A 12,158-nucleotide genomic window follows, 5' to 3' on the forward strand; every position below is an offset into this window, starting at 1 on the left:
GAGGAGCTGTTCCCTGCTCCTGCTAGGATTGAGGACTCCTGCGTGGCTCTTTCCTGCTAGTGCGCACTGCTGGTCTACTGAGGTTGGATAGTGCTAGCCCTGAGATTCCCTAAAATCACGTTTCATAAGCAGGCACTCGTGTGGGCTCTGACCCTGAAACACAGAAGTGTTAGCTCCAGCTCTCTGTCAATGGTCCCTAAGAAGGACCCCAAATCTTCACAGATGGGCCAGAGCCCTCTTAGCCAACTGCCCACAGGTAACTCCAGTCCTGGGGATTTCTTGGAGATGTCATCATAACCTTAGCGTGTCCAGGGCCGCTGTGTTATCTTTACCCCCAGATTAATGCTACCCTCCTCTCTTCAGTTCCCTAAGGGATAGAGAGCAAAGGTGACCGTGCAGAGGTTCAGCCAGAGGCTTGTGATGCTAAGCCAGTCTATCAGGCTCTCAGACATAGCCATCCCCAGGCATTCTGTGCAGAGAACAGTGGCTACGAGACGCCCTGTTTGGAGCAGAGTACAAGCCTGAGGCATGCAAAGCCCCACTGTCTAGACATGGTAGGTTGAAAGCCTTGTCTCTGTTCACCACAAATCCTCAGATGTCAGTGAAGATTTCACCTTGGTTTGGGAAGTCCCCAGCCTGCCGCACAGACTTGTGACCACCCTACTATGGCTCCACAGGCAGGCCCACCACTTGGGAAAAAGGAAAAGGGAAAATAGAAGATAGCAGTTGCCTAGGACCCTGGCCCAGTCGCCTCCCTGCTATGGCCCAACAAAAGAGGAAACCAAGGGTCCCGCGTACTCAGTGCCTTCCAGCCCACCTGCTGCCTCAGTGGACAATAAAGTTTCCTGTGGGGAGCTGGTAGAGCTGCAGGTTCCTCCTCAGAGACAAAATGAGGAGGACTAGAGGGAACCCTAGACTCAAACCACGCCTCTCATTGGACCTACTCCCTTCCCTCACCCTCCTTGCCTCCTAAATGCCCCTCCTGTCAACCCCTCTCAGGCTCAGGCCATGCTCTGTGCTCCCTTGTGTGGCTGCTCTGGTCTAACCAGCCTTCCTGTGGTTGTATTCTGAGCACTGATGCTGAAGCGTTCTTCAGTCTCCCTGTATTCTCTCCTTGTTGTCACCGTTGCTAGGGAATTTGGAGCTCCCTCTATTGGATTCTTAGACTTTTTAAGAAAAAAACTTAGAAATAGACTCGGAAAGAAGCTTCAGGACAATTTTCTTAGAGTTTGAGAGGAAAACAAGACAGGGCAGGCAAGCAGTAAATCTCGGCAGCTGCCAGGCGAGAGGAAACAGAAATGAGGTAGAAAGCCATTGAGTTAGGCCAGCGTGCTAAGCAATGGAAGTCAACAGGCAGTTGCAGGGCAGGGACCAGATGTGTGTGTCAGACAGAGGGCAGGGGGCTTCAGAGGACAAGTAGGAAATCCCAGAGTAGCTGGGAAGGCATGCCTAGACTTCTGGCAAGCATCCAAAAGAAAAAGAAATACGAGGAAGGGAAAGGGGAAGTTACACTTTCTTAAGTTTGACTGAGAAAGGGGTCAAATTGATATTGATACTGGTGTCATATATATATGTATGTATGATATATATATAGATAGATATAGATATATCACATATGCGTGTGTGCCACCATTATCAATATCAGGTCACAATGCAGAGGATATATGTATATTCTCATTAAAGGACTGATTATTCCTTCCATCTTTTGGCATGGCTTTAGATGAAATTGTCCTCTCTGAGTCTTGGCCAGGAGACTAACAGACTCAGCTAGATTAACTCTTAAAGGAGACAATAGTATGTGATGTTTAATCTTTAAAGTAGATGAGAATGTCATGTCTCCCCCCAAAGCTAGAGGTATTTATTTCACCATTTTGACCAAGGGGCTGAAGAATGGCAAAGCTAGTGTTTACTTTTCTAGTGATACCAAGGAAATGGGAAAAGGGGTCCAAAGCCAACCACAAAGCACGCACCCATCCTCTGTGGTCTCCTAAGTTACTGATCCCTGTAATACCACCATCTGCACAGCTGGCGAGAGCCTCCAGGATCTTCCCATCAGTTCAAGGCCTCGCCTTCTAGTAGTAATGGGCTCCACAAGTCTTGCTTTCTGGAGCCAAGTTCAACTCTGAACATTTTTCCCGCTATGGCCACTTCCATTCAAGGATCTGACTTTGGTTGCCCTGGACCTCATTTCTAGCTACCTGTATATTGTGCTCTCTTTTTTCTTTTCTCTATTTTCAAACCTCATCTTCAGGGACATGGCTACTCTCCCCTCTCCTTTATGAAGCCTCCATTCCTGTTATTGACATTTTTAAGGTGATATCCTAGACCCTGGCATCCCTAGCAAACTAGGCTCAGCTGCCTGCCCCCAGTATGTCAATTAAAGAAACAAGTTGCCATGAAATAATCTTTTCATACATTGTGAAGATGTGTCTTTGCCAAGATGCCTTCTGATTGGTTTAATAAAAGAGCTGACTGATCAATAGGTAGGCAGGAAGAAGTTAGGAAGGAGCGTCAAACTGGGAAGTGGCTGGGAAAAAGGTCAGAGTCACCAGGTCACCAGCCAGATGCAGAGGAAGCAGGAGATGAATATGCTGAAAAAAAAAGGTACTGACACATGGTAGAATGTAGATAAGAAATATGATTAACTTAAGATGTAAGAGCTAGTTATTAACAAGCCTAAGCTATCAGTCAAGCATTTATAATTAAGAATAAATCTCTATGTGATTATTTGGGTAGCTGGCTGGTGGGACAGAGCTGATTGATAGGACAGAAAAACTACACCCACAACAATTGAGAGTGAAAAACTGAGAAACTAGGCCTATTCAATGTGGAGATATTGGGAAGGAAAACAGATAAAGGAGTCCAATGACTCTAGGCCACCAGGAAGCATGGAGAGCAGTGAGTATGTAGAACTAAGGAGTCTTGCTCACGGTATGTCTCTGTCCATCACTGATCCAGCTTTTGGGTGATTGCCTCCTGGGAGGCACCCAGGCTTCAGCCTTTCTCTTCTCCTCGGTGTGGAAGTCCACCAAAATTTGGTTCTTTGAAATCCATTGTTTTTCAGTAGTCTGGTAGCACAAGTGTCTCTTTAAAAGGTCTTCTCTCCTGCCAACGGTTATAATCCCTTCCTGGGATTGACAACTTCTGCCTTTGCATGTGATTGCCTTCTCTACTGAATATGTGGGCCCTTCTCTTCTGAACACTTATCAGCTATTTAGCCAGAACTGGACAGGACCTGTTTGTTGACACTGGTATTTTCAGCTAGTTAAAGAAAGGAATCTGCATGATTCAGTTTGTAAACTCCTAGCTTGTAAAACAGAACTTGGCATCCGCTCTTGATGTCCTCAGAAAAAGCAGGTGAAAGGTCTGGCCAAGCGGAGATGAGTGTCCTTTTACACTGTAAATCGATATACATATATAGGTCAGTCTAGTTTCAGTGGCATCCCAACACATACCAGGAGGTGGCCACTGATGGCTTCTGGGAAATGGAGGCGATGCTCTCTACAAAACACAGCAGTGCCGCCACCACCGAGAGAAAGGAAAGCTGTACGAGCTCTATCAAATGAGTAGGGTGCAAAGTGTTCACAGCAGGAGCTGGACCAAAAAGTGCTACAGAAATCCACTGTGTGGGGGTTGATGGATAAGCAAGACGATGAGGAAAGAGGTTTCCAGTATCCTTCTGTGGTGGGACTACCACCAAACTGAAGAGAGTGCAGAAGAATATTGATCTAAGCCATTGGGAGGCTCTCTAGCTGTCTTTCACATAAGTAACTATCTTTTCTTCATTGTGATTTAACTCTAGTAATTGCTAAGCAGCTTATAAGATTTTAAAACACAATCTCCAAGAAGAGACAGGTTAGGGAAGCCAGTGGCTAAATGTCCTGAATCACCTTGTAGACATTGTCCCAGTGATCTCTGTAGAACTTTCTACAACAACCTTTTGTGTGTCTTTGCAGCATGGTTATCTAGACCAGGATTTCTCCAACTGTCATGTGTGTGTGTGTGTATGTATGCTTGTGTGAATGTGTATATGTTTCTGTGTGTGTATATGTTTGTATGTGTGTTAGTGTGTGTGTTTGTGTATATTTGTGTGTGTATATTTGTGTGAGTGTGTGTGTGTGCTGTGTTATAACTTTTGTCACTCACGGTTGCTTTTGTAAAATATTAAACAGGGAAGAATAAGATATGCCAATTGTGGGGCTGAAGGGGTGAGTCAGTGTTTAAGAGCACTGGCCGCTCTGCCAGAGATCCAAGTTCCATTCCTACCACCCTTGTGGCAGCTCAGAACTACCTGTAACAACAGGTCCAGGGAAGATCAGATGTACTCTTCTGACCTCCAAGGGCACCAGGCCTGCCTGTGGTGCGTGGACGTGCATGCAGGCAAAGCACTCATGCACATAAAATAAAAACAATAATTTTTTAAAATAATTTAAAAAGACATGCCAGTTATAGAAACACAGCCAAACTCACATCAACGTGTCAACATGCTTCCTCAGGTTCACTTTATATTGTTGTGGGGTTTGTCCACTCCCACACCTCGACAGGCACCAAGTTATATTCGATTTTGATATTTTCAAATAAGAAGCCAGAGGAGAACAGTCATGTACAAGTTGTTCAAGGAAGGGGATCTTAAGGACATAAACCACTTAAAAATTGGATACTTTAAAGCAGATTTTTGAATCTCAGAATGAAACTGAGTGGCAGAACGTTCTCCTTTTGAGTGTGTCTGCTGTTCCTGCCCCTAAAGCCAAGAATTCTTTCTAGCGCAGACCCTTCTGTGGGTTGGTTATGAGCCGTTTGTGAGCCGTAGGTGCTGACGTGAAGCCAGTGATGGGCTCTCTTGAGTTCACGGATGTCCTGGCTCTGTCATTTGAGCCCAGAGCGAGCTGTTATTAGGCTGAACTTCCAGCCTCTCATTTTGGCTTCAAATGATTACAGCTGCCGGGGCAGCCCATGCTACAGTCGCTTCCCACAACTGGTTCAGGGTTAACGTCCCCTATTTAAAAGACTTAATTATGGTCAGAGCGGGGCCATCCCGCTTTGATCTGTTATCTAGAATGACCTACAAAAAGCTGGACTCCTAATGGCCTCTTTTCTCGGCGATATCAGAAAAGCAAGCAGCCTTTAAAACATAGGGCCTCTGCCATGAACTCTCAGCGTTTCCAAGTACTGTCCACCCGAGATCTGCTGAGGGGGAGCCACAGGCTTCGTCTCCAGCAGCAGATGCAGTTCTTCCAGGGTTGTAGCTGAGTTTTCCTCCCCAGCCTTCTAGCCACGCCTGTGCATTATATCTGTCCCCATCCCTGCTGTTACGTCTCAGCTTCGTGTGTCGGTATAGGCCAGGGTCTCTAGTTTAACTTTCTTAATTTGACATTCAAAATATTCCTTGAAAATGTCTAATTAGTGTACCCCTTTCTCCACAACCTCTCCACAATGAGGAATACTGAGAACTCAAGAACAATCGCAGTGGGTTTTTGATCCTACTGCACGTACTGGCTTTGGGGGAGCCTAGGCAGTTTGGATGCTCACCTTACTAGACCTGGATAGAGGTGGGCGGTCCTTTGGCTTCCCACAGGTCAGGGAACCCTGATTGCTCTGTGAGCAGATGAGGGAAGGGGACTTGACCGGGGGAGGGGGAGGGAAATGGGAGGCGGTGGCGGGGAGGAGGCAGAAATCCTTAATAAGTAAATAAATTTTAAAAAAATCACAAAAAAAATGTCTAATTAGGATCTGGAAAGGTGGCGCAGTGGTTAAGAGCACTTGCTGCTCTCCCAGGGGACCCAAGTTTAGTTCCTAGCACCCAGGTTGGGCAGCTCACAACTGCCTGTGACTTCATTTCTAGGAGGATCAGACCCAGCTGGGTTCCTTGGGCACGTACCCTTTGTGTAGAGTATACACACACACACACACACACACACACACACACACACATTAAAATAATAAATCTCTTTAAGTGGCTAATGCCATACTGAGGTACTGTCAAAAAAAAAGCATGTATCAGAGTTGAGTATTAGATCATTTTTATGTACCATGTATAATTTAAGAAAAATATTAATTTGTTTTGTTTGACATCTCTTTGGGGAGGAGTGCCGGCCATAGCCTGTGTGTGCAGGTCAGAGGACAACTCGTGGGAGTTGGTTCTTTCCTTCCACCAAGTGGGTTCTGGGCGGGGAGGAGAGGTGGGGGATACTCGGGGCATCATCAGATTGATGGCAAGAGCCTTTACCTACTGAACCGTCCCTGTAGCTCTCGGAGAGTGCTATCTGATGAAGAGCAGGCGGTACATGTTGTTCAAATGTACTGTTGCTTCAGTTCAGCCCCGGGGAGCTGCTCTTGGCTGGACGTTAACTCCCCTACGCATATAGAACTTCCTTATCACTGTCCCTCTCCTGAGTGACAATGAGCTTTGCTTGCAGAGGCGGGGCAGGGAGAATGCCAGCAAACTACACTGAAACCATGTGAGCCTGATTTCTTATGAGATGTTCACTTCCAGGAAGGGAGGGAGAGAGGGAGAGACGGAAAAAAGGAGAGAGGGGGAAAGGAAAAGCAGTTAGCAACAAAGCTTGCTTTAAAAGATAACAAAAGTCACATGGGGTAATCCTTTAAAAGGAAAGGGACCAGAATGAAAACATATTTGGTATGAACAGTGACCTGTGCTACTTTAAGAAGCTAGTGACAACTTAGCCTTTGCTGTCTACAGAAGGAACAGAAAGAGTGAGCGTAAGTGTGGCTTCGGAAAAGGCATAGGGAATGAGAACCTGATGGAGGTGAAACCCTAGCTTCTCTTCAGTGGGTTCTTCGGTGCACTGTCTTGTGGTCTGCTGGAATTTGGGATATAGAGGGGAGCTGTGCTCTCTGTTATTTTGCGAATGTACCCTCCCCCAATGCTGTAGCATACCAGCCCCCAGCCAATGCTTGTAGGTCACATCTTGTACTTGGAAGGAAGCAGAGCTACAGCGTACAGTCCTGGGGAGGGGACTGTATTTATTTTTTTATTTTACGTTATTTCAGCTGTTCTCACTTTTTTTTTTAATTCTGTCCTTGTTTCCTACTGAGTCCATTCTTCAGCAGTTGTGGAGACAGGAACATTGAGTTATGAACCCCTGAGCACACCAGGAGCAGAAGGCAGTTTCCCGTCTCTTGGCAACCCAGACAGCATCTGGGCCATGTTGGCTTAACCCTCTGTGGGTCTGACTGATGTGGGATGTGTTTAAGAGCTGTTTAAGTGTTAGGCATATAAAAATATTTCCATTTCCCATGGTTCAATACTCTAGCTTAACACACTTAACAAAGGTAGAGTTATGCTTACTCTCTAAACTTCCCCAAGTTGCCGTGGATCTGGTCCTATGTGTAAGTATCTAAGGTCTTTAAGCCTTAACAATTTGTGTTAAACACTCTATCACACTTGAACTTTTATTTCTAATTTCCTACAATCTGAACTTCAAATGTGTATGACCAGGACTTGTGGAATCAAGAGATCATCAGCCTGGGGTATTGTTCTTCGAATTCTGTCTGCTTTGGTTTTTGAGACAGGGTCCTCGTTGTCCTGGGATTGGATAATTGAATTAGGCTGGTTGGCCAATGAGCAAGTGCCAGTAATGCACCCATCTCTGCCTTTCCGGTATTGGGATTACAACAAGCTTGTGTTGTCACCAGTGTGAGCTTTTTCATGTGGGTACCAGGGCTTGAACTCAGGTCCTCACGCATGCGCAGCAAGCACATTCCAACTGAGCTATTCCCTGAGACCCCTGAATTTTTTAATCACATAAACCATTCAAGGGCATAGGAAATAGCCTGCCCAAACTTTGACATTATCACTAACTGTGACCAGCATCCATAGAAGAAAGCTCTGATGGAGTGGGAAGCTGGGGGATGCGTTAATGTAGGCCATCCCCTCCCTTTCCTTGCTACAACTGCATGCTCCTTAATAGGCAAGTATTATGCTCACTAATGAGAGAACATCTGTCTGTACTCTGTGGTGGAGGTAATGAGTGCATTAGTGTCATAATTATTTGAAACAGATGCCAGTGATTCATTTTGCATATTAAAAATGTCTTAGAAGAGACCAGGAGTCCTAAGGCATCCTTCTCATTGGCTTCACAGGATTACCTTGCCTGCATCCGGGACCAAACAAAACTTCCCCTGGGGACTGAAGATAGGGCTGCTCTTTTTGGAAACATTCAGGATATCTACCACTTCAATAGGTAAGTCAATACCCTAAAGGTTGTTCTTGTATCAGAACGCTGTGAACCGCTCTCAGTCCACCACACCTAAGACATCTTTGCCCATAATCCTTGGTTCAGCTTCGCAAATGTTGTCCCTCTCTGTCCTCCTGGCTCAGAGAAGAGACTTAGCTCCCTGGAAGATCACTGAGATCTTTTGTCCACAACAGAACGCAAATGGGGCATCCGAACATCACACTGGTTTGGTCTCCAGAATCGACCCTGATGCTGGATTTTCAAGATGCTTTCTTCTGCCTAGAGAGTGTTGTGGGCCTAAGAGACAGACAGTTAACTCTTAAGTTATAACAATAATTCCATTTCACTGATAATTATGCATTACAAATTATTACAATATTCTTGCATCTATTTGGAGGGGGGTGTGTGTATCACAGTAAGAGAAAAACTTTCAGAATTGTTTCCTTCCCCCATGTAGGTTCCAGAGAAGGAACTCCTGTCCCCAGACTTTGGCAGCAAGCACCTTTACCTATTAAGCCATCTTGCAGCCCCCAGTTCAAATAACTTAATTCACATCTGTATTAAATAGCTTCTAGGTGGGGGGGCCCTAGGCTAGAAAGTTACACGGGTACCTAAGACTGGAAGCTGCAGGGAGTGGAAACAGGTTTGTGAGCTGTTGTAGGTTTGTAGCACAGCTTGAGAGACACAGAAAGCAGCTAAGAACACAGGCATCACTGTTTATCCTTTATGAATTGCATCTTGGCTCAGCTATGCACACATCATGAATGAGTCTTTAAGCTGAGCTAAATCACTAAACCCTTCGCTAAGGGTTTCTCAATGAGGCTCTACCAGGACACACACACACATGCACACATACACACACACACCTTCATCTCTTCTACTTTTTCTCATTGACATTCCACAATATCTAACATGTATTGTGATGGTCTTCTCACAAAACATTCCAGGGCAAGAATGTGTTTGGCTAATGCCAATGGATCTCAAACAGCTGTCTGGCCCATGGGAGACATTCACACTTTTCTGAACAAATGGATTCACATGCCAGGAGATGCCATCTCCTGTGGCTGTGGAGAAGTTCTTAGCTGACATACCCAAAGGTTCAGCTCAGTGTCATCACGAGAACAAGCATCAAACATTCCCATTGGAGGTGTGCATTTGACACAGTGAACTGCCATCATAAAACTTTATATCACCCTTGTTCTGTGGCTCAAATATACTACAAGCTAAGCCCTATCCCTCTTCGCTTATTCAGGCCAATACAGATGAGCTCCCCAGAGTCAGGGTCTACATCCCCCTTGTCTCTTTGGAGACCTGATATTTAGCACCAGCCTGGCTTACAGGAGGCAAGTTTCTCCAGTTTTGACAAGCTAGCTCATAGGAAGCCCCAAGGATACATCACGGTTCCACTTGCTTGCTCTTGTAGACACTGAGAATCATTTTGTATCTTCTGAGCTCCTGCTTCTCCTGGGCCACCAACTGAAGCACCTAGGAAGCTCTTCATAAACTAAGCCACCATGAGGGTACAGTTGGTAGATGGGGTACAGCTGGTAGATGGCTTACTGAGCATGCCTGAAGCCTTAGGTTTCAGTCTCAGCAGCAAATAAAACGATGGGGTGCTGGGCTCACCATGTGGAGGCAGGAGGATCAGAAATGGAAGGTCCTCCTCAGCCGCACAGTGAGTTCAAGGTCAGCCAGGAATCCATGACGCCACATCTCAGAATAAAAGAACAAGTAATATCTGGCCTAAATGGAATCATACCTCTCCTTTAAAGGCTCAGAAATTTCTAAAAGGGAGACAGAGAGACTGTGAGAGCAAGAGAGGGTGGGTGACTCCAAAGAAACAGCGTTTTCCAGGACCAGCGGGGCTGAGGTACATATAAACTCACAGGCCGTAAAGGCATGCACTGGATGTGCACAAGATCAAGCCAGAGAAAATCCCAGCATGGAAGGGAAGTGGGCATGATGTCCCGCCCCTCACCAAGAAGCTGTTGGAAACTGACAGTTGCTGGGAGAGGGGAAATCGGTTTTCTTCAGTGGAGTGGCACTAGATATATCAACCACATTCCTGGGTGGGCCCAGTGCTCAGGAGTAGTCAACCAACATAAACGGGACCCTTCAGAGCTTCTTCTTGTTGTTGTTACAAAAGAGAAAGAAGTAAATTTGGATGGGTAAGGAGGTTACAGGGAATCCGGGAGGAGTTGGGGGAGGGTAAAAATCTGATAAAAATATGCTGTATGAAATTCTCAAAAAATAAATTAAAAACATTATTTTTAAAGCAATATTGGGACCCTACTTTCAGAAATCGACTCATCTGTCTGAGGCCACAGCCTCAGAATTTTCAAAAAGGCCTCCAGGTATTTATAATGTGGAGCCGCAGCAGAGAAACACTATCTGGGTAAATCAGCCCGGCAATGAGACAGTGAGAAACACATCAAAAACTAAAGAAGCCACACTCACTAGTGATGTGCTGGTTTTAAAGCAGGCCCCTATTTAGCGATGCCATGAGTCCTGGGATACTATCACTTTCCAGAGCCCGCTAATGATACTGTGACCCAGAAAGATGCTGGATACTGAGAGATCCCTGCCCTAGCTCATCTGCGGTTTGGCAATAAATTGATGGTGACCAGTACTTGAGGAGTGTTGCCTTTTGCCAGAGGCCAGCCAGCCTCTAGAGCCGTCTATGTCATCCGCGAGTGCCTGCCTGCATAGCAGGACCCTGTGCTTCAAGCCCTGTATGAAGTCCAGGAAGCTATGCCTAACCTCAGGAGGGATTTTCACTCCTTGGAATTTAAATGTGTGTGTCTCCTAGAGACGGGACTCAGCAGCGAGGCCCATTATGCAAAAGCTAAATATCTCGAAAGACCTTTCTACTCCTGAACCCATTCTCCGTTCTTTTCTGTTGGATGTCCGCTGATGCTGAGAGCCATTCCTGTCTGAAATATGCCTGGGTCAGACAGAAGGACTACCCTGCTGAAGATGAGCATACAGGGCGTGGTACTGTCATGCCATGGCAGTCTATTGCGTTCATGCCAGTGGCTGCGGAGATCACACTTGGCAGTCACGGTTCAGGCAGTACCTTAATCCTCTTAGCCGTTCCGCGAGGTGGAGAGAATGCAATAAGACACACACATTTCATACATGAGGAAGCAGCCTTTGAGGCCGCCTAGTCCTCTGTTCCCGGGTAGAGCCTAAGACTGGGCCACTTTGGATACGGCTTTTGTTAAATTCTGATGTCTTCCTCTGTTTTGAAAAATTATCTCTTCTTTGACTTTGCTGTTGAATTATCTGGGTTCTGTGGGTTGGTTAGTTGTTTGCCTGTTTGTTTATTTGAGACAGGGTCTCCTTATGTAGGCCAGGCTGTCCTCAAACTCAGTCTTCATATGGTAGCCTCCAGGGTGCTGGGATTGCAGAGGTTCACACCCATGCTCAGCTGCATACAGTAGAATTGTTGCCTTTGCTTTGTCCCCATTTGTTTGGATTTCTGTTTTCTTATATCTAGAATCTAAATTTGTAATTTAGATGACCCTGTGGTTGCTACTGTTGGTTAAAATGAGAACACCAATGTGACTTTAAGTCACTGCTCATGCATCTTTAATGATATTCCAATTGATTTCTCAGACGCAGCTGTCTGGCCAATCATGACAGAGCTTTAGATAATAGACTCTAAAGTTCTGCTGTTAGTAATTCCCGATTTTTCAGCATGGTGTTATAATATTGTATCCAACTAGGTAAGACTTAAGTCTCCAAAGTTAAAGGGGGAGGATATATTAGCCTGAAAACTGTAGCTGATTGGGTTTCATTTTCTTAGACACACAGATGGAGCAAATCTAACTCTGAAAATCCAAAAATTTGGGAACTTTTGGAGCACTGGCCAAAGTTGAAAATTCCACATCTGACCTCATGTAATGTATCACAGCCATAACACAGACCCACTGAAAACTACGAAATTGCCTCCAAGCT

General features: G+C 45.6%; 1 protein-coding gene across 5 annotated transcripts in view; it reads left to right on the forward strand.

Moving 5' to 3' along the window:
• Window positions 1–12,158, forward strand: part of Plekhg1 (pleckstrin homology and RhoGEF domain containing G1) — a 216,957-nt gene that overhangs the window by 152,671 nt on the left and 52,128 nt on the right. For all 5 annotated transcript variants that reach the window (XM_075949674.1, XM_075949703.1, XM_075949680.1 and 2 more), the window contains one exon: window positions 8,104–8,204. In XM_075949674.1, coding sequence (XP_075805789.1) covers window positions 8,104–8,204 — 101 coding nt within the window. The remainder of the gene's footprint in view (window positions 1–8,103; window positions 8,205–12,158) is intronic.

The sequence above is a fragment of the Microtus pennsylvanicus genome, chromosome 1 (genome assembly GCF_037038515.1).
Source record: "Microtus pennsylvanicus isolate mMicPen1 chromosome 1, mMicPen1.hap1, whole genome shotgun sequence".
In the NCBI taxonomy this organism is placed as follows: Eukaryota; Metazoa; Chordata; class Mammalia; order Rodentia; family Cricetidae; genus Microtus; species Microtus pennsylvanicus.